The 23,440-nt window shown below is 40.0% G+C and overlaps 1 protein-coding gene across 2 annotated transcripts; it reads left to right on the top strand.

Moving 5' to 3' along the window:
- The first annotated feature begins 5,459 nt into the window (after window positions 1-5,459).
- Window positions 5,460-22,783, top strand: ilf3b (interleukin enhancer binding factor 3b). Of its 2 annotated transcripts, XM_037688839.1 has the most exons (18): window positions 5,460-5,532; window positions 7,395-7,484; window positions 8,148-8,368; window positions 8,477-8,651; window positions 10,234-10,381; window positions 11,681-11,772; window positions 12,921-13,016; window positions 15,706-15,817; window positions 16,729-16,826; window positions 16,906-17,017; window positions 17,134-17,247; window positions 17,432-17,637; window positions 17,761-17,940; window positions 18,025-18,294; window positions 18,620-18,740; window positions 18,818-18,865; window positions 21,862-22,266; window positions 22,339-22,783. In XM_037688839.1, exons 2-18 carry the CDS (start codon window positions 7,482-7,484, stop codon window positions 22,464-22,466), a joined length of 2,529 nt encoding a protein of 842 aa, XP_037544767.1. In that variant the 5' UTR covers window positions 5,460-5,532; window positions 7,395-7,481; the 3' UTR covers window positions 22,467-22,783. The 2 variants fall into 2 exon arrangements, with proteins under 2 accessions (XP_037544767.1, XP_037544768.1); XM_037688840.1 differs by lacking the exons at window positions 21,862-22,266; window positions 22,339-22,783 and adding an exon at window positions 19,299-19,800.
- Window positions 22,784-23,440: the final 657 nt, after the last annotated feature.

Genomic DNA, 23,440 nt, shown 5'->3' with positions numbered 1-23,440 from the left:
ATAACATGTACTTGAGTATTTAGACAAGAAATAAGTGAATGTATCACATTTACTTATTCACCGTACTTTATCAAATGAGGATTATTTGACCCATATAATAGATAAAACAGGTTTGTAGTCGTATTGCTGTTATTTCAGAAAGTAGTGGTGGCGCAGTGGTTAGAGAAGGTGGGCCTGTGATCAGAAGATCGTCGGTTCAACTCCCCGGAACAACAACAACATCAAAATGTGGGTGGGAAATATGAATCATTCACATCTGCCTCCACCCTCATTTGCCCCACTCTGGGCCCTTGAGCAAGGCCCTTAACCCCCACCATCTGCTCCCCCAGGCGCCCAGATAGCAGCTCTCTGCTCCACACAGAGGGCTGTGGTAGCTCGGTGGTCTGTGGTTGAGTCAGGAGAGACATCAACAACCGCCAAGTCTTCGCACGAGTTAGTTCACTGTGGTGACCCCTGAAGAAGGGGGCAGCTGAGAAATAAAAATATTGATTGAAATGTTTCAGTTAGCTGGTAAATACCGACCCCCCTGCTTTAATGTAATCACAGCAGACTAGGTAAATGTACTACCACAATCTTTAAAGCTCAGATTCTGATAATTATACCAATGAATAAAACACTGGGCTTGTGGTTGATTTATTTCCCCCCCTCTGATATCCCTGGTCTACAGCCATGCTGTAACTAAGGATCGCACGTAGCCCCCAGTACGATCATGCCACGACTTCTCGCTTCGTTAGACTGCACTGTTGTGTATTTCTCTCTTCATACACAGCTGACTGACAGTCACAGGTGGGGAAGAGGAGCTGCTGCTGGATGCTACTAACAAAAGTAAACCCTGACTTTCTCTGGCATGTCATTCAAAATATTTAAGATACTGTGTGGTAAATAAAAAAGTTTTGATTCCACGGCATTTTAACACTAAACTACTTAAAACCCTTAAAACCAGTCTATAGTTATTCTGCACAAAAATGAGACAAAGGTGGCATAGTTGGTAGAGCTGTTGCCTCTCAGCAAGAAGGCTGCCGGTTCAAATCCCGTCCGGGGACCTTTCTGGGTGGAGTTTGCATGTTCTCTCCATGCATGTGTGTTTTCTCCGGGTACTCCAGTTTCCTCCCACAGACCAAAAACATGCATGTTAGGCTGATTGGTAACTCTAAATTGTCTCTAGGTGTGAGGTGAACGGTTGTTTGTCTATGTGTCCCTGTGATGGACTGGAGACCTGTCCAGGGTGTCCCCCGCCCCTCGCACAGTGACTGTTGGACATTGGCACCAGTGACCCCCTCGACCTGAAAAGGATTGCGCGGGTAAAACATGATGGATGGATGAAACTGGAACAAAAATATAATCTTAAAAAAATGAAGAAGAAAAACAAAGTTCTGACAAACGTACATGACCTTGTCATAATACTTTTTTTTTTTACAAATCAGGGTGTCAAATCAAATTTTGAAGAACAGAAATATATCACAGTCTGACCTACTTTGTGGAGGTGTATCACGACATAAACAATTGGTGCCACCATGTGGGAGTTGTGGGTGGTGGTGGATTGAACCCTTGCTAAAGAATCTTTTAATGGGTCTGAAAGGAAGAAGAAAAGAGACTGTGCTGTTCTCAGTATATCAGCAGTAAAATAACACATTTAGCGCTGTACGTTATAAATAACCTTTTAACAACAACGTAGCAAAACTCCTGATGTAGCACCCCAGGGTTATCAGTTGCTCCCATCTGGCCACCCAGTTGAAAACGTTCTCGGTGCCCCATGAACATGGACAGATTCTGAACTTTCAGAGACAGAGTAGTTTGTCAAGCGTATGAAACCATCTCTCATCGTCAAGCCGCGTTCAAACGAGGGGACTGACCAAGAATGGTCACTTCAAAAAGACCGATGGGATTCAAAACAACAACGGTGTTAAAGGGACAAAGAGGAAAAGCGTCCAACGAGTGCACTGCTGCGGTTTCTTAAAGATCTCGCAAAGAAACAAGAAAGATGTTGATAACATACATGGGGCAGCTTGGTTCAGAGGGTCAGAGGTCAGACCCTTCAGTGTGACAGAGTCCTTGGGCAAGGCACTGCCCACCCATACGTTCCTGGATGTAGGAGTGAAAATATATAAAAAAATACTCTGTGTAAAATGTATAAATAAAAGCACTGCATGAATGGGTGAATGATCAAATCTGTTGTAGAACCTGGAGAGGTTAAAAAGACTCTTCATGGGTTGTGGACTATTTACCATATTAGATCAAAACAGCACTTCCTTTTAGTTTATATGAGATTTGTTGTGTTTAAATATAAGGAATAAAGTGCTCCAGCTGAACGTTATTGTTCAGGCCTGCTGGCTACTTGCTGGGTACGGCTTGTTCAGATCATAAACACTGATAATCTCTTGGTCATGTTGCCAGACTTTAAAGGAAAATGTGAGGACATCTGTCTCAGAGTTCAGTTTTAAGAGATTTAATCTCACATAAATGTTGAGAAGGAATCTAAAGTACTTACCGGTAGTTTATGCCAGAAAACCCATCAATCAAAGCTGATTTGAGGTATGCGAATACTAGGACTTCATTTTTCAGCACCAGCTTCATGTCATTTTTGTCTTATTTATTTTTTTGTTGGGTTCTAATTTTTGAAGAAATTAAAGCAATGTTTAAAGGTTCATTTCTAAAGGATTCACAAAACGCTTAAGCATCACTGTAAATAAGAGTTTTTGAATTAAAATTTGAATGTATGAATTTTCTCCACAGTGAAGACTTTTCAAACGGTCTTTAAAACCATCTCAGATTAAGTGTTTGTTTTGTTGTCTGACTCAGAGTAAAAATCAGCGTCGGTCTCAAAGACTTCAGGTTGTGCTTTTACCTCAGCATGAAGATGTGAAAAACACAACATGAGCGCCCCGTGTGGGGCCGCGTGAAGAACGCTGGCCTGGATCTTGTGTTGTGAGTGTAACTTTGTGCATGTGCATCGATTTTCCCTACATGGGGCTGAAGTGAAGTTGACTGAATGTGATACTGTCAAGAAAATGGCATGTACTGTAAAATGTAATAAACTGCTTTTATAGTAAATGTTTGCTCTTTCTTGAATGCCAAGGTTTACACCTCTTTCCATCAGTCAAGTAAACACAAGAAAACACTTTTTTATTACATATCTGAGCAAGACTGATCTTAATATGAAGAAATGCTGAGCAATTAAAGTGGTAACATCAAATATTTGAGTCATACCACAGAGATTTTACACAACATAAGTTTGTTGAGTAAACACCCATCCATAAACCTTTATCTGAAGTCCCCTGACAGTCCCACACTTTACAACTTCCTGCTCCACCGTTGACCTCCACTCTTCTTTCTCTTTCATTCTCTTCATTCATTAGCTCCTCAAATACTCCTTGCATCTTCCTGTCACACTTGTTTTAGAACATTACCATTCCTAACAAGCCTAAGCTGCTGCACATCCTTTCCAGCCTGATCCCTCTGTCTTGCCAATAATTACAAGTCCTTCTTGCCCTCTTCACTCTCATTGTAAGTTCAGCTCCACATTTAAAGGAATATTTCAGCCATGACTTTTTAATTACTGTATTTAATAATTATTGATCAAGGTCGTTCATGGGAGGCAAACTTGTTATTGCCTGTTGCTGAAGGCAAATAGGGCGATGATGTTTGTGCTCATGTCGGCACATGTTCTTTTATTTGTGCTGTTAGATAATAACACAAGAGCCAGTGGATAAATTCTTAAGAAACTTTCAAAAACAAATCAATGGATGGACATTTATAACTCATCTGAAGGTACTCACATTCATGCTGGTTTATGTGACTGAGCAGCCTTAGACAACTCAAAAATAGCTATAACGTATTCAATTTTACAAATAATAATATACAATTTGGTGTATTAGTAGCTGAGAGCTAGATTAGAGCTGACAGTGAGATCTGTTTATAAAACTTTGCTGTTAACTATTGGAGTGCTCTGTCTGTTAGCAAAATATCTCATGAAATATTATAAATATTTTCATGAAACTTTCAGATCGCAATTAATGGATGTACTTCTACAGCTTTTTTTTAATAGTTAACCCAGTTCAACATGACTGCCTCAGCTTCGAAAACACAAAAGTGGTTCTAATTCATCCATTTTTCAAAATATTGAGCTAAAATTGGGTGTGGTAGTAGCTGAGCACCATCAACACATACTCTGAGCACTACACACTGATTGATATATATATTTTAACATTGGCATTAAATATTAGTCAACACAGTCTGTTAGTAAAATATGAGTCTCTGCAACTTTTATTTTGTGGTTCTGAAGCAGAAAAGTTTGGGAACTACTGATTCATGCCATGGTGGCGCAACTGGTAGAGCTGCTGCCTCTCAGCGAGCAGGTCCCTGGTTCAAATCCCGGTCCAGGGGCCTTTCTGGGTGGAGTTTGCATGTTCTCTCCGTGCATGCGTGGGTTTTCTCCGGGTGCTCCGGTTTCCTCCCACAGTCCAAAAACATGCATGTTAGGATGATTGGTAACTCTAAATTGTCTCTAGGTGTGAGTGAGAGAGTGAATGTTTGTTTGTCTCGTTTGTCTCTATGTGTCCCTGTGATGGACTGGAGACCTGTCCAGGGTGTACCCCGCTCCTCGCACAGTGATTGCTGGACATGGACACCAGCAACCCCCGTGAACCAAAATGGAATAAGCGGGTAAAGATAATGGATGGATGGATGATTCATGCCATTATACATTAGTAGTAAAGTAGGAAAAAAACAGTATGAATGTTTGAGGCTTTTTATACATGTTTTTTATTCTGTACGTCTGAACCCTTGTAATTTTGTAGCTGGACAAAAAGGATTATTACCCCAGCACATTTGCTTTTTCAAGGAAAATATTTTGTCGTCTTCACTGACTCATTTTCAAGAGAGATCTGTTTTAGAAAGACAACATAATACAGACAATAATATTAAAATAAAAATAGTGTTATAAAAACAATAAAATCAAGTGTCATTTAAAACAAGGCAAAATACTAAAAACAAGAACATATTTGCTTAGTTTTTTTCTAATGACCTTATCTGATGTTTAAAATTCCTTTAAAATAAATCGAAGTGGACAGCTGCAGATCTTGTTGCAAGGTGTTCCAGGTTCCAGGAGCACAGTAAGACATTATATTAAACATATTATGTAAATCCTTCCTGCAAAGTGAAAGTCCAATTAAATGTAAATTTCATTATGCTTTTTTAAAATTTGCTCAAGAGTATGATTTTTGTACACCACTGAATTAGAAAATTTACATCACACTTTTTAAATCTTGCACTAATTTTATTTACTTTGCAATATTTCCATGTGACTGCGTTCTCTGTACTGATCACGTTCAACGTAAAAAAAAGAAAACTGAGTCGTGGCTCCGCCCTTAATTTTATATTCTTATTTTCTATTGGCTGCGGTGTCAGTCACGTGCATGATTTGTCCAATGAACATCATCCTTTTCCATCTCGTGGGTGTCCTGGTTGGGCTGTTGCTGCAGAGGTTGAGGTAAGCGTGCGCAGACAGAGCAGATCGTAAGCGGCTCTACAAAGGTCGGTGTCATTTCATTACGTTTAGTCTTAGTCATGTTTAATATTATTAGACGAACGATAAACTCAAGAAGAAATAATAAATGTCGTTGTGATGTTTTCGAAAACTGGGCTCTCCTGTTCGCGAAACGTTGTTTTTCCTTTTGTCAACGGCGTCGACGAAGCTAACCGGATGTTGCTAACTGTTGAAGACGGTGGGGTCTTGGTCTCGTCTCGACCATTTTGGGGTCTGATGATAACCAGCAGCTGTAAAGCACAATTCAAAGTCCATGCTTCGAATATTCATCGAACGCTATGTGGCTGAAACAAAATATGTGCTTCGTGTTAGCGGTTTGGAAAGCCGTCGTTATGCATTAGCTTGAACAAGTAGGCGAACGTTATTTGGCTACATTAGCTCCTAGCACGGACTCTGCCTCGAAATAAAATGGCGTCCGTTTTAAATTCCCTCGATGATGTCGGTTGGGACTGACTGCTCCTCTCTGAAATTAATCAATGAGGGTTAACCCCTGTTGGTAACTTCTAGGTCCGTTTTGACTTGTGAATGAACTTTATGAAAGAAACTTAAAAGCGAGGACGGTATCATGTTTATGCGGTTTACAGTAAATCATTCATTCACATCAATGCATTAATATATACAGTAAAAAAAAAAGTTTTTTCAGAACTACTTTGCCATTCACCCTCATAACATCACTGTAAAATGTATTGTACTTAATTAGGAATGCGTTAATAGTTTATTTTATTTAGATGTTAATAGTAATTTAAATCCCTTAACCAATTACAGTTATGAACACTTATCTTTAACTGAGCACAAATAGTTATTTCTTGTTCACTGTTTGGGCACAGGCTCCTCTTAACAATCTAAATTATTTAGTTTTTTTAACCAGTGCTAAAATTATTAACAGTTTTCGTAATGTGTGTTGGTTTCGGGCACAGGCCTAACAAAAGTGGTCTGAATGGGACTTGCCTTGTTGAATAAAGGTTAATAATAGTTTACGTCATATCTAGTTCCAAAACTTTAAAACACAGAAGTACAATATCCTACACTAAGTACTTTCTTTAAAACCCAGTTTGTGGTCTGTGAATCATATTTGTGAATTTATATTTAAAAAAATCACATTAACGCCTCAGTTACTAACAAACAGTTCAAACCTCATCTAGATTTTTCTGACTAAAACTTCTTACAACACAGTTTGTGAGCCGCAAACCTTTTTAATCTATTTGTAAAAATACAAAAAAAAGAGACATTTTTACATCTGGACCATGTGGAATAAAGAAATGGGGAAAAAAATAATATAATTTTTTTATTTCGCATTAAAAGTTCAAAACTAATTTCAAAAGACTTGGCTTCTTTCTGTGCTGACATGGCCTACAAAATGTGTTTTGGGAAACTTAAGTCAAATTTATTTATAAAGCACATTTAAAAACAGCATTTGTTACCAAAGTGCTTAACAATAAAAACAATGGCAGTAATTTAAAGGGAAAAAACAAAATTAATTAAAAGCATCAAAAGAAAAGGTCAACATCAAATCACAACGGGTTAAAAGTCAGAGAAAACATGTTTTTCAAAACAGGAAGTGAAGTGGCCTGTCTAATGCTGGGGGGCAGATGGTTACAAAGTTTAGGCCCACGACTGAAAAAAGCCCCATCTTAAGTTGAATATTAAAAAGTCTGGTCGGGTACATGCGTGAGGCTGGGAAATTCATGTATCCATTAAAAATCTGTTAAATTTGAGGATCAATATTTCTGTTTTATAAAGCTGTAGTTGTTGACTCCGGTTGATCAGATTTGATCTGGTTCAATTTTCAGCTGACTGTTTTTGTTTTTATTTACATTGCAGTGACGTTCATTTCTTGTTTTCCTTTCAGAGAGTCGTGCACCAGCAGTGTCATCTCCTTTGAAAAGGGCTTTTTGATATTCACTGGACAAAGCAGTCAACACATTGTAAAACAATAATGGTAACATTTTAATCTAAGTGTCATTTTTGGGTCACAATTAAAAGACCATGCATAGATTTTATATGAAGATGCGTGTAATTGAACTTTATCTTTTTATGTTACTGTCAAGAGCTCAAGTAAATGTCCCATCTGTTTTAATCCAGAGAACTGGTGCCAGCCATGTTTTCATGCCAATGTGCCTGAGGCCTTATGAACACAAACCAGCAGCTTCCACATTACCCTATTAAATTGGCTTTTGCATGCCCATGCATGAAAACAGCTTCTGTTGCTCACATTAACCAGTGTTTTTAATTATTTAGAGTAAAAGTAGTTCAATGAGTTTAACCATGTGAACCTTTAAAGCATGACAAATATTTTCCTGGCGTATTACAACCTAGTTGCATAAATCATGATTAGTAAAAACTGTTTATTGATTCATCCTGGCTTTCCTTGTTACATTTTCAGATCTGTAGCATGGGCTGAACTTAATGGATATGCCCCATAAATTAAAGACCTGCAATTTTGTTTTTACATTAAGTCATGTTTAGCTTTAATAACTTGATTTTGATTTTTCAAAATAATAATTTTAAAAAAAAGTCAGTACTTTTATTTTTAAAAGACAATAGCACGGAGATATATTTGTTGTTGCAAACAAGTCTTATTTTGTTTAATTTTCACCTTTAGGTACCCCCAGTCCGCCACCGATCAATGCGTGTCTTTTTGAACGGAGACCGCCATGTCATGGCCAAACATTCTACTATCTACCCAACTCAAGAGGAGCTGGAAAGTGTTCAGAACATGGTGTCTCACACAGAGCGAGCTCTCAAGGCCGTCTCCGACTGGCTTGATAAAGAAGAAAAGGGAACCAAGTCTGACTCTGATGGCACAGACACTGACAAGGAGAGGTGAGGGGGTATCATGGAGGTCATTCCTCTTGCTGGGATAAAAACAAACAATAGTAGCCACTTCTAATTTGTTTCTTTTGTGTACTTTGTCTCTTTTGTCCTCTAAAGTGAGCAGAAAGATCTGGCCACACGCACTTTGCGTGGTGTAATGAGAGTGGGCCTTGTTGCTAAGGGCCTGCTTCTGAAAGGGGACCTGGACTTGGAGCTGGTGCTGCTCTGTAAGGACAAGCCCACTGTCAGTCTGTTGAACAGAGTGACCGAAAACCTTTTCACACAGCTGAATGTAAGAATGGGACTCGCATGCACTAAATAATGTGATAATGTTTCCATCCAGGCTGATTTGGCGTTATCTGTCTATGGCAAATGTTGAGATTTGATAGGTTAAAAATATTTGCACAGCGTGATATAAGCAGGCAAACTTTGTTTTGCAAAAAAAAAAACTACTTTTAAAGCTAATGACAGCATAAAATTATAAGACACTGTTAGACAACAGTGTATTTTCTGTGTGCAAGTTTTTAACTCATGAGGAAGAGTTATTTTTTATGTATATTTACAAGGTGATTAGAAAAGCATAAAATGTTTCTCATAGAAATCTCATAATTTATGGAGGCAGACACAATCTAACGAACTTGAGTTTGTGTTTATTTTGTCATCTTTGTGCTTCAAAAACAAAATGTATTCAAATAACCAATTAAACATATTCATGTGGAATCGTAATGGATATAGACATGGAAGCTCTTCAGATGTTAAATAGAAAAACAGTAGAAATAACGTTTGTCACGTAATGTGTGAAGGAATTATATAAATTGGGAGGTGAGAAAAATAACATTTTCAATTTATATTATTTTCTTTTCCCACCCATCTTAACCTAATGCTAAAATACTCATGGTGTGTCGAACATGTCGAAATATGTTTTTAGTTTGACTAAAGGTTCTTTCAAAAGTTGTTTTTCTTTGATACCATTTACAAATTCCTCTTAGTTAATAATCATTCAGCACCAGATCATAATTGAATGGTGACAGAAGTGTCATGGTGATACAGGCACAGGGAAAACAACAACAAACGGCTCATAAGTTTATTTTCTAGAGCACTTAAACTCCCATGGGTAAAACACTATTTTTATATTGAACGCTTTTTGAATTTAGTGTTTCCAGTGTTTCCCTACCAGTATACAAGCAGTCAACAGAACCGAGTGCCAAACTGCAGCCCCCGTCCCCCCGTCAGTGCTAAGCTAGCAACGTGCAATACACAAAAATGATGAACGAGATGAACACCCCGCCATGGAAGGTTATCTAGGGGGAACCATTGCATTTTGAATATTAGTCTAGCCGATATATTTATTATTGTTGCTGTTGTTGAATGGACAAATATATAATCCATCCAGATTGGAGTGCATCAGACAATTTACTCTTTTATTGGCAACATTTTCAGCTGTATTGTAGCAACAGTTTCCCCTAGATAACTTGGCAGAGGGCTCATCTCTTCTGTGATTTTATTTTTATCGGGCTGGTGGAGGGATAAACTGAGACACATCTGTGCTGGCTCTCTGTCACTTTTAATAGTGTTTCTCTGGATTTTAGTGAAATATTTACGTTAAAATTAGCTGTCCTTGAATAATTAAATGTATCTTTTTAAGCAGAATGAAGATGGTAATGCTACATAACATGGCAAGAGTCATTGAGATGCTTCCAGAAACACAGAAAGGACTGAATAAAAAAACTATTTAATACAACCTTTCAACAATAATGCTTGCATTCTCTAGGACTGTAAGAATTGTTTTCTGTAGCTTCAGAAGCCATGTGACGACATGAAACTGAAATCTGATATTTTGTACAAACATAAATAAGTGTGTTTCTCCTTCCTAGACTTTAGCGGAGGACACGTATGAGGTAACCCAGAACATCAGTGACGCCAGCATCATCATCAAAAAAACGAAGGAGCCCCCACTCAACCTCACGATTAACCTGACCTCCCCTTTGGTTCGTGAGGAGATGGAAAAGGCTGTTGCTGAAGGTAAGCCCCCGACACAGGAACCTTAACACCATACTTTAGTGGCGTCCTCCTTTCAACAAGGAGCCAGCAATGAGGCCAGACAGATATTGTTTATTGGGCCTTCAATGGAGCTAGAGGACAAGAATGCACTCATTTTGCTATGTTTATAGCACTCTGGACACTCTCGTAGTTCCACGCAATTAATTGTACATTTTTGATGGCCCAATATACAGTATAGGGCAGGTAGCCTACTGACTGCAACATAGTTTTCATTTCTTTTGAAGATCAGGTGTTGATAAATGAAGGCTCACTGAGAATTTAACCAAAAATACCAGAGACCACTGTGTTTGCATGTGTTTTTATCAATGATGATGAACAGTTTGCATTGCAGCAAAAATGAGTAGCAAATCTCTTGAGGAAAGTATTTGTTTGACCCGACATTGGGCTTTTAACTGTCCTTAATATTCCTCAACAGGAAACGCCCGGGGTTACAGATAATGACAAGAGAACCTTACATTTGGCACATAGTGTATGTTCAACTGCAGGAATTGGTCTCCATTTACTGGAAAAGATAACTGAAGCATTTAAAAGTTTAAAATAATTTATCATGATTCTAGCTAGGGAATAAAACCTTTATTGCTTTTCAGAGTGCTCATCAACAGTGAGGGTTTCTGCTTCAGTAGGAGTCTTGACCTTATCTGTAGTCCTGCGCTCAGAGCGCCGCCCAGTTTGGGTCTGTTTTGTGAAGCCATCAGTTTTGCTGCAGTGTGGACTCGTTTGGTACCCACCTTTTGTGCATCTGATCATTTCTACCTGTGGTTCCAATTCTGATTCTCTTTGTCAAGCCTTCTAGTCTTGTCAATTTTTAGGGACGCTGGACCTTTGACCAACTGGCCGCTCTCTGTCTCGGAAGGGGCAAAGTGCAGTGTACCCAGTAAGGGGGCCAAGGGGGGGGGCTCTACCTCCTGTTAACGTCAGACAAGAAAAAGTTACGACACTTGAGCAGCTGTTTGAGTGGAAGCAACTTTAGAGAGACAACCTCCCGTTTGATACCATTAATATTACCTTTATTTCCTTTTTTTATTTATTCTTTGTTTTTATTTTATTTTTTACTAAGCCAGCTAAAGGTAACATAGCCCAGCCAGTCATTGTTGTGTTCAAGTTGGTACAAGATAATTAGTGGGAGGTTGAGAGCATTTTGCGTTTCTCCAGTGGAGGGGTCCCCTCCCCTTCCCCCTCCTGCCTGTGGTCCCCCTGGCCGGCTGACAGAACTCCCCTTGGTCAAACTGTACCTTGTCTTCTTATTCCACCTGCCAATAGAAACGCTTTCAGTCATCGATCCCCCGGATGTTCTGGACAGGCAGAAATGCCTAACTGCCTTGGCTTCTCTACGCCACGCTAAGTGGTTCCAGGTTTGAATCTTGTCTTTATTTGTCTCTAAAACAGAAGTAGCTTTGAGTTTGGTTTTATGCTTTTTGTTCTTTTGTACTTTATTTTCAAAGTTCTTTGTGTGTTTTATTTTTTCCCTCTTTTGAGGCGTACTTCCTGTAGTATTTATTTGATGACCTGGGTGTTTAAGAAACATTTGTCATCACACTGCTTCTCAGATGCTTTGCTCACTTTAAAGGTTCTTTAGCGGTAACATCTGTTCAAATGAAAATAGCTGCTTTTAGCCCCCGACTTCTTTATCATTTAATGCAACACATGTTTAACTTGAATCAAAAAAATCTTTGACTAATACGCCCTGTGTCCAGGTGCAATATTTCTGTAGTCATTACTGCTTTGGGTTGTTTTTCTTTTGTATTTTTATATACAAGTTACTTCTGGAACACTTTTTGCAGCCTCATTTGGTCATTTAAAAGAAAATGTTCTTGTAGTTGAGCGTGTTTTCAGTAGTTTGTCGCCTGTGTCATCTTCAGCTTCCAAACTGTAACGATCAGCGCTCCATCTCTGCAGCTTGTCAGTGTAGAATATGTGGCGTCAAACCCTCCTGCTCTTTGGCTGTTCTATTCTGTTAGTGTGCCACAACATCATTGGGAATATTGCACCTTGAGTGATACTTTTTAAAATTTCCATTAACTGATTCACACCCCCCTCCCAACACACACACACACACACACACCCCTACCTTCAGTGACAGCACTCGTGAGCTCCCTTTTTTCTTGACGTTTCTCAAGTTAAAGCTAGTATTGAGTTTGAGGTGGTCTTATTCCTTTCTTCTGTCCTGATTTTGATTACACGCATGTTTTTGCACATACAGAACTGTTACACACGTGATAACTACACTGTTAATTATTTTTGGTTCACAACTGATTATTAATAATCGGCCATGTCCCACAACAAATCATCTAATATCTCTGGATATTTTCATAATGACCCAACTAAAGCTGTTCTAGTCTTTGTGGCATCATGTTCATGAATTTCTTTTTTTGATTTGATTGTTAGTGTTGCTCATGGCAATTATTAGTCATTTATTCTGTTTTTATTTATTTATTTTTGTTGTGACTAAAACTGCTCGTTTGCCTCGCGCTTCCCTCCCACCCCCTCCATGTGTTTCCAGGCCAGGGCCAACGGGCTGCGCTCCTGTGTCATTGTCATCCGGATCTTAAGGGACCTGTGCACCCGCATCCCTGCATGGGCCCCGCTTCGTGGCTGGGTGAGTTGTAGGGCTGCGAGTCTGGCGACGTGATTCCCATTTTTGGTGTCACGATTCGATTCAAAATCGATTTTCCATTTAGAAACGATTTTACTATTGAAATGGTCATAAATTTAGTTTAAATTATGTAACTGACAAGATGAAAATTTAAACAACAATGTAAACGTGTACAACATGTACAGTGAGGAAAATAAGTATTTGAACACCCTGCGACTTTGCACGTTCTCCCACTTTGAAATCATGGAGGGGTCTGAAATGTTCATCTTAGGTGCATGTCCACTGTGAGAGACATAATCTAAAAGAAAAATCCGGAAATCACAATGTATGATTTTTAATAATTTATTTGTTTGTTACTGCTGAAAATAAGTATTTGAACACCTGTGAAAATTAATGTTAATATTTGGTACAGTATCTTTGTTTGCAGTTACAGAGGTCAAATGTTTCCTGTAGTTTTTCACCAGGTTTACTGCAGCAGAGATTTTGGTCCATTCCTCCACAGATCTTCTCTAGATCAGCAGGTTTCTGGACTGTCACTGAGAAACATGGAGTTTGAGCTCCCTCCAAAGATTTTCTATAGTGTTTAGGTCTGGAGACTGGCTAGGCCACTCCAGAACCTTGATATGCTTCTTACGGAGCCACTCCTTGGTTCTCCTGGCTGTGTGCTTTGGGTCATTGTCATGTTGGAAGATCCAGCCTCGACCCATCTTCAATGTTCTGAGGGAAGGAGGTTGTTCCCCAAAATCTGTCAATACATGGCCCCGTCATCCTCTCCTTAACACAGTGCAGTCGTCCTGTTGTGCAGAAAAACACCCCCAAAGCATGATGCTTCCACCCCCATGCTTCACAGTAGGGACATTGTTTTTGGGATGATACTCGTCATTCTTCATCCTCCAAACACGGCGAGTGGAATTAAGACCAAAAGTTCTATTTTGGTCTCATCTGACCTCATAACTTTCTCCCATGACTCCTCTGGATCATCCAAATGGTCATGGTCAAACTTAAGACGGACCTGGATGTGTGCTGATTTAACCAGGGGAACCTTCCGTGCCATGCATGATTTTAAACTGTGATGTCTTAGTGTATTACCCACAGTAATCTTGGAACCAATGGTGCCAGCTCTCTTCAGGTCATTGACCAGCTCCTCCCGTGTAGTTCTGGGCTGATTCCTCACCTTTCTTAGGATCATTGATACGCCACGAGGTGAGATCTTGCATGGAGCCCCAGTCCGAGGGAGATAAACAGTCATGTTTAGCTTCTTCCATTTTCTAATAATTGCTCCAACAGTTGATCTTTTTTTCAACAAGCTGCTTGGCAATTGCCCCGTAGTCCTTTCCAGCCTTGTGGAGGTCTACAATTTTGTCTCTGGTGTCTTTGGACAGCTCTTTGGTCTTAGCCATGTTAGTAGTTGGAGTCTTACTGAGTGTGTGGGGTGGACAGGTGTCTTTATGCAGCTACCGACCTCAAACAGGTGCTTCTAATTTAGAATAATAAGTGGAGTGGAGGTGGACATTTTAGAGGAGGACTAACAGGTCTTTGAGGGCCAGCATTGTTGCTGATTGGCAGGTGTTCAAATACTTGTTTGCAGCAGTAACACACAAATGAATTATTAAAAAAATCATACATTGTGATTTCCAGATTTTTTTTAGATTATGTCTCTCACAGTGGACATGCACCTAAGATACAATATTCAGACCCCTCCATGATTTCTAAGTGGGAGAACTTGCAAAGTCGCACGGTGTTCAAATACTTATTTTCCTCACTGTATTTAAAACTATAATTTTAGGTTCTTTACTGTATCAAGTATTTTAATGTATACCAAAATCAGGAACAAATATAGGATTACATAAAATTCTGTAACTTAAATTACCAGGAATAGGTTAGCTGCCTGGATTTTTCTAAAATAAAAATCTAGGAACAAATAATTAATCCATCCATCATCTTTATCCACTTCTTCCTTTTCGAGTCACAGGGGTCACTGGTGCCCATATCCAGCCATCACTGTGTGAGAGGCGGGGGACACCTGGACAGGTCTCCAGTCCATCTCAGACAAATTCAAAATATATAAATACAAAAGTGAACAGACTTCACCCTACCATAGTACATTAAACTTTGCTTAAACTGCTTTTCATCTTCCTTCCATGCATTTTGTCGTATTTCCAAAATACTTTACCACAGTTTTATTTTACACTTCTTGCAAACAACCGTGCTCTTGTTGAGCTCTGTTCCCCCCCGGAACATTGTAGGATCTGAAATGATTGTTAAAGACAAAGGAGAGGGTTGAATCGCACTGTCCTCCGCTCCATGCTAGCAGGCTCCATTCAGATGAAGGCAGCTGGCTAACTGTACGGTGGCCTACAAGGCCAAATTCTATGGTGACAGCTAGGTGGACACGTAATGCGATATGCAGGACACTCGGGAGTAGGAGCGGAAAAAAATAAAACAAATGCATTTTAGAATCGATTTAGATTCACCAGGACTAAGAATGTAGAATCTTTATTGGACTGATTTTTTTCTGCACCCCTAGTGAGTTATAACAAAGAATGTTAACTAATAAGTTTGTTTAATGTACTGGGTATAAGATGTTTTCTTTAATGGTTAAACAGAAATACCATTTAGCTGAACAACACAACCTTTGTTTGAGCTGTGCCTAAATGTAGATTCCTAAACGAGAGTCTTCTCTGCTTCGCAGCCACTGGAGCTGATCTGTGAGAAAGCAATTGGCACAGGAAACCGGCCCATGGCAGCAGGTGAAGCTCTGCGGAGAGTTCTGGAGTGTGTGGCTTCAGGAATCCTCCTGCTGGGTACGCAAATGTCATTTGATGGCACATTTACAGCAGCATAGTATCTTAAAGAGATATTTGGAACATTTCAGAGTGAGGGTTTTTCTTTTATGCGTGTGAATTTAAAAAAAGATACATTTTATCTTAATTGTACGTAGAGAAGACAAAACCAAAGTGAATTGCTGCCATTTTAAAGTAAAATAAAAATAAAATTGAAAGAACAAATCATAGCAAACACTTTGACTCTATTGTAAAATCCTTGTTTTGTAATTCTACAGGTTTATGCAAGTGCAAACAGCAGCAACTAGCTGTAGCACCTTAATGCAACCTTTTTGTACTTCTGTCCAAATTGTCATAGTACTTTTGCAACTAAACAAATCAGAATCTTGGAATATATAATATATAGCCATATTAACAAATAATGGGTAGTTTATAAACAGTTTTTAATGGTTTGAAATATTTCAGATATATATATATTTAATGTTTTATTATAACATGAAATTTTATTTTATGTCTGCTAACATTCCCTCAGGGATAAATATTGTTCTTATTCCTTTCTTCATTTTATCATCAAATTACAATAGTCTTTAACATTTTAAAGCAATTCAAACAGAAAAGACATTTAAAGCTTCACACCTCAAACAGTTTGGCATTAAACCGTTTATCTACTTATTTTAATTTAAAAAATATAATTGGAAAAAGTTTATTTATACTTATGTAGAAAGTTCTTCTAGGCTACACCAGAAGTGCTACAGCTAGCTGCTGGTGTTTGTGCTTGCCTAAAAAAAAATCATAAAATGTCGTACATTTGTATTTTTCTACAAAGTGAGGTTGTTCAAAGTGCTATTTTTCGATATGTAAAAAATCTTCAGAATGTTTTAAATATCCATTTATTTATTGTGTACCTGAACGGTTGTTCCTTAATGCTGCAGATGGTCCTGGGCTCTATGATCCATGTGAGAAGGATCCCACCGATGCTATTGCTCATGTGGACAAGCAGCAGAGAGAAGACATCACAATGAGCGCTCAGGTGAGTATAATAAATGTTTGTTCCCGTTCAGAGTTTATCCAACGTGTGGATCTTCATGCTGCGTCGCTCCTCCCTGCAGCACGCGCTAAGACTGTCGGCATTTGGACAGCTTCACAAAGTTCTTGGAATAGATCCCCTCCCATCCAAAATACCCAAAAAAGTTCGAACTGAGACTCCTATCGACTACACAGGTAAGACACCTGTCAGGTTTAAATAGTTATTATATATTGCATGCCATCATAGAAGCCTGCCTATCATTTGTATTTATTATCGCTGCGGCATTAATAAACTGTGCGTTTTAATCCAGTGCAAATCCCACCAAGCACAACATACCTCCCACCAATGAAAAGGCCCATTGAGGAAGAGGAGGGAACTGAAGATAAGAGGCCAGATAAAAAGAAGAAGAAGGTGCAGAAAAAATGTAAGAGTCCATTTAGTTTTTTTTTATTTGTTTAAACGTCCAAGTTACATAAACTGAAGAGGACGTCAATACGTCTGATGGCTGATTACTCACTGGAGATGTTCTTTTGAAGGATTGTACTGGGTTCATTAGGGAACTGATGCTTAGTTATTGGCAGTTTTAATACTTCCCCCCCCCCCCCCAGCTGCAGATGAGAAGGCTGAACCCCCTCAGGCTATGAATGCCCTAATGAAGCTGAATCAGCTGAAACCAGGTCTCCAGTATACGCTGGTTTCTCAGACTGGGCCAGTTCATGTTCCAGTCTTCACCATGTCTGTAGAGGTGGACAGTAAAACGTTTGAGGCTTCTGGTCCTTCCAAACGCACGGCGAAGCTGCATGTCGCTGTTAAGGTGAGCAGATCACTCACAGCAACATCTTAAATTAGTCTTTCAGGCTTTTCCAACACTGTTTCTACTGCAACACCTTGAGCCATCGTGACCAGAGCTTAGTTTAACCACAGTCTATTGTTTCAGGTGCTACAGGACATGGGCCTTGCCACAGGAATGGAAATCAAAACCCCTGAGCCAACGGTAAAGATGGAAGAAACAGAAGTAGTGACCACGATGGAAGAATCAAAGCCAGTAGCAATGCAGACTGACGCTCCTGTGGCTGCCACAGGCACAGCCAACACAGACCAAACAGAAGCTGGAGAGGTCGGTGCCGTTGAGCAACGTTTACATTTTTTGGCTGAATAATTGAACTCGATCGTTCTCATTTTTATATCTTCTCTGTATCAGACTGCTCGCCAGCAGGGACCAATTCTGACTAAACATGGCAAAAACCCTGTAATGGAGTTGAACGAGAAGAGGCGGGGCCTCAAGTATGAGCTTATCTCAGAGACTGGGGGGAGTCACGACAAACGCTTCATCATGGAGGTGGACATTGATGGGCAGAAGTTCCAGGGCACTGGATCCAACAAGAAGGTGGCAAAGGCCTATGCAGCCCTGGCTGCTTTGGATCAGCTCTTTCCTGAAGGTTTTACACCTGAGGCTCCAAAGAAGAAGAAGGTAAGAACTGTGGCGAATTAACGTGCTGCGTGTGGTTGATTCCATATTGATTCCTTTAATCAGTAGTATTAAAGTCATAGTTCAGCCAATTATCTCTTTAATTGTAATCGATGGTGGAGATTCTGAGGGTATGACAACCTTAGAAAAAAAAATCACTATTTCACAGTTTTACCATATTAAACTAAAAATGCAGTTATTATTTTTGCTGCCAAATGATACAACAAATAATTTTAAAATCACTCCAATGATTTCCTGCTAAAAAAAATAAAAAGCAGGAAAATCCACAATTTCAGTTTGACTTTGGTGACGTTTGTTTCCTCCATAGCACGCTCAAGGGTATGGCATGATGGGAGGCGGGGACCTCGGCGCCCCCAGAGGCAGAGGGAGAGGACGTGGTCGTGGAAGAGGCAGGGGATTCAATAATGGAGGAGGCTATGGCCAAGGAGGTAAACCCAGACGTTCGATTTCTTCCACAGACCCGGAAGGTTTCACGCTGCAACTGAACCGTGTGGTCTGCCTGCAGGTAGCTTTGGGACATACGGCTATGGGAGCACCACTGACTCTGGATATAGTGAGTATGAGTTCTGTCTCTAACTTGAGTCTGTTTTGGTTTAGCTTTTTGTCTGTTGTGCAGATAAACCTTCACTTTTTGTAAATGTTTTCCAATGCGATTAGTTCCAGCCTCTGTGTTGGCAGAGATGTTCTCATGTCCTGCGGTGCATCTCTGATTCCACATTGAGCACCTCACCTAGCCGAGTCATTTTACATTTCTCTGCTTTCAGCCACAGGTCTGAATCGGCTTTTCACAAACCTTTTCTTAGGAATTTTCTCTTTCTTCATTCTGGCAGCCTGCTTTGAGGAGTGTCGTACCTGAGCGTGACAGGAGCAGAGAAATCTAAAAATAATCATTTAAAGTGTCATTGGCCTGCCAGATTTTTAAGGCATACAAAATTATTATAAATTTTGATATATTTTTTCTTTCTCTGCCCTGTCTCACTCTTTAGGTGACTTTGTCTCAGACTGCATTGACTACCACGAGTTTGGGACATGTCCCCCTGTCATAGAAAACTAGAAACAGTCCTGTAGTCCTGATTAAAACGGACAGTAGACCTCAGTAGTGTTCCAGCTGGATCATGAACTTCCTTCACCATCAACCTGGGAATAAAGTAACAACAAACCTGTGCCGTGTCTTGCCGATTCCACGTCCTGAAACCTCGGGGAGTCGATCTTCTGCTGCATGCGTGTAGCATGTGTACATCTTTTGGTCCATCAACTTGATGTAGATGTTCTGAAACACGTGAAGCTTTCCAAACTTCAGGACCGATTGGTCACAAAGGTCTTCGTTTGTCGACGGACTTTTACTTGAACATGAGGTCACGACCTGTGGGACATGGACATACTGCCGTGGAGGACGTCTGTCTCCATGCTGCTTAGCTTAAAAAGGACACGCTGAAACTCGTAGATGTTTGTGTGTAGTTTGATTCTTTCTTTTTTTTACATCCATCAGATGAAAGATGATTTTTGTATATTTTTATCCAGTTTTAGAAAACATAGCTTCTTCTTTTTTTTATTTTGTTTTAATAAAATTCGCTCTTTCTCTCATATTACTACTATCGGTGCACTGATTGCATGATGGCGCTGATCTGGTAGTTTTTAGATGTTCCAGGAACCATAAAACACAGAGAAACTGCAGCGTTGATAAATTCTTCCAGTTTGTCTTCAAGCAACAACTGTGTGTGTTTGAAGATGTAAAGCTCATCTGTTTTTATATGTTCTTCTTTTTTGTTTTGCTTTTTTAATAAATGTGACATTACTGTGCTGTCAGGTGCTGATCAATTTGTACTTCTGTCAACCTCCCCCCCGGCTCATTTTTCTGCATCGTGCTTAAGTCACACGCACCAGGTGCTGGATGAATATAACTTGTATGATTACATTTTGTTTGTTTGCCAACAGCTGAATAAAGGTCACTCCTGCAGAAACAGGCGTCACTCTGTTACGGTGCTTAAGATGTGCGTTCAGGACAGACTTGTCGGTGCAGTAGAGGACGAACAACTGGCCTCTTTGTGTTTTAAGCAACCATAAATTGTCGAATCGATTTGAGTTGAATGTGTGATTCAGCGGGCAGCACAGTGGCGCAACTGGTAGAGCTGCTGCCTCTCAGCGAGCAGGTCCTTAGTTCAAACCCCGGTCCAGGGGCCTCTCTGGGTGGAGTTTGCATGTTCTCTCCGTGCATGCGTGGGTTTTCTCCGGGTACTCCGGTTTCCTCCCACAGACCAAAAACATGCATGTTAGGCTGATTGGTAACTCTAAATTGTCCCTAGGTGTGAGTGAGAGAGTGAATGTTTGTTTGTCTCGTTTGTCTCTATGTGTCCCTGTGATGGACTTGCGACCCATCCAGGGTGTACCCCGCCCCTCGCACAGTGATTGCTGGACATGGGCACCAGCGACCCCCGTGACCCAAAATGGAATAAGCGGGTAAAGAAAATGGATGGATGTGTGATTCAAACTTTGGATTCATTCAGAAACCATGCGAGGTTACAGCCCTGAACGCCTCGAGGTGCCTTCAGGCTCAGTTAGGTAACACATGGCTGGTTCAGTTTGTTACTATGACGCCTTATAGGGCACAGTTCTAGTCCAGATTGGCTTGTTTTTGATTCCAACGTGTATCCAGATTAAATAATCTCAGGGCAACTCCTACGTTAGGGACAAATTGTGTCGAGGTGATTACAGGTGCTGTTTTTGCACACAAACATGACATGGAAAAGGTTGTAAGCTCAATCAGGTAGATGACAACAAAAAGGTTAAATCGTGTCATCTGGATCAGTTTCTTTAGGAAACATTTCGGCCCCATCCAGAGGACTTCCTCAGTCTGCGGCCTGCCAACCAGGTCTCTTTCAAGCTAGCCTGTTGGAATCTCAAAACTAGGTTTTTAACGTGAAAAGGTTACTTCTGAGATTACAACAGGTTGTCTTGAAACAGCAGTGAAGAGTACCTTTGGGACAGATCTAGTTGGCAGGCTGTAGACTGATGAAGTCCTCTGGATGGGGCTGAAACCTTTCTCACTTAAAGAAACCGGTACATTTACACCGGATTTAACATTTTTTTGTTGTGGCACAAGTTATGCAGAGACCTTAAATGTACTGATTTCAATGAAAGCCCTTAAAAACATCTTTTAATTGTCCAGATGTTTCCTTTCAGGTCTAGTTTGGTCTTAAATTTGTATATTTGTCTGAGGTATTGAGGCGTTATTACACAAACAAAACTCAAAGGTCCATCATGCAACAGCCCTGTGGGAGGGAACGTACTGATGAACATTCAGCCTTGGTCACAAAACAATCCTGTCATCTGCTCCAGAAACGCTTCGGGTTTTTGTTTTTTTTCAACTTCAGTTTAACTTGTAGAGTTGGGAAGTGACCAAAGCTGCAAAAGTAAAATTTAGTAGAAGTATAAAATTACCTGGATCCTTACGTTTTATCACAATTATCATGTTTTTTATATATATTTCATGTTTTCTTAAAAAAAAAAAAAAAACACTGCTTGTTTTATGACTTTGCTGCCATTCCATAGATTTCTTCAAAAATGGTGGTCCACTTGAAAGAACCGGGTCTACGGGCATCTCATCGATAGGCTCTTCGTTCAGCACAGCAGAACCCCCAGCCTCCTACGGGTCTTACTACCAGAGCCAAGGAGCGTACACCTTCTCCTCTGCTAACAAACTATCCAAAAAGAAACCTCCAATGGCCAAGTCTGGACAGACAACAATCCTGGGTCTGTCAAGGGGGGTTACAGGATCCATCGGAGGCTACCAGCCGAGCAGCTCGTTCGGGCAGAGCTCCTACAACCAGTACGGACAGGGGAAGAAAGGCTTCAACCAGAACCAGCAGGGCGGGACCAGTGGTTACTCGTACAGCACGGCCTATCCGAGCCAGGTGACAGGAAGTGTTGGAAGTAGCCTGGACTACAATTATGATGGTGGGTTTATTCATTCATAGATGAATTTCAATATTTTCTCCCTCCATTAAATTTTGCTCATCCTCCTCGTAGGCTTCAACTCCCTGAGCAGTTACAGCTCCCAGGGAGGCGGCAGCCAGGGCTTCGGTTCCAGCCACAGTCTGTACCACAGCCAAGGCTACAGCAGGGGAGACGGCGGCATGGGCTACCAGTACAGATAGACGTCTGACCCATGGGCGCCCTGCACGTCTCGCGCCTTCTCCAAAGACGGTGATCCACAACTTTCCCGTGGTCTCTGCCTTTTTCCTCGTCTGCTTCCTGTGCTTTTGGAACTACAGTGCGTTGGCACACCGTGAGATCTGCAACAGTTTTAAATGTCAGAGCTAGTGATCCGATCTCTTTTGTTTTGTTCATCTACTAAATGTTGACGGGCGCTGCAAGTGATATACTTTTTGCTTTTTTTCTCCTCTCCTTTTACGTGAAGATATTCCAGGACACCCAAATGGCTCCTCCTTTGCTTATGTTGCTGTTTGCTGAACGTGATGATTATTTTAATGTTGTTTTGAACTTTCTGATGTTACAATTTTCACATCTGCTCAATGTAGCGTTTGAACAGTTGGAAGTAGTCCTGGTAATGTTTAGCAAAATGTGTTTGTATCATTAAATGATTTTTATTTTGAATTATTAGTTGTTGTTGTGGAGTTTGTGAGCTTCTAATCCAACACAATGACGCTTGATGCAAAAACAGATACTGGTAATTGCAGTTTGTAAAATTATTTATTGGTCTAGTAATTTTAAAAATATACATTTTATCTAAATAGATGCAAGTCTGCTTTATTTTTTATTTATTCTTTTTATAGTTAAAGAGCTAAATTTTACCCAGATTGCCACAATTTTTAGTAATTAATTCATTTTGCCTTTTAACCTTTTGCAAAATCCAAAATAAATAACTTAATTTTAACAGGATAAAAGATTAGGCTAGTGTATTTTAAAGGGCCACGTTGGCAGAAATTCATTTTGTAGAATTCTGACTTCTCAAAATTTGAGATTAAAGTCAGAATTAAAATAAATTTTTACCACCGTGATCCTGAGCTGCCTCCGAGTTAAATTATTTACTTGTATATAATAATAATAATAATGTCATCACTATGTTTCCATACAATGGCGAAGTTAGTCTGCATTTAACCCATCCACC

The sequence above is a fragment of the Nematolebias whitei genome, chromosome 15 (genome assembly GCF_014905685.2).
Source record: "Nematolebias whitei isolate Nwh7 chromosome 15, NemWhi1, whole genome shotgun sequence".
Lineage (NCBI taxonomy): Eukaryota > Metazoa > Chordata > Actinopteri > Cyprinodontiformes > Rivulidae > Nematolebias > Nematolebias whitei.
Note: the sequence above shows the minus strand (reverse complement) of the source record. Positions and strands in the feature narration are given on the sequence as shown.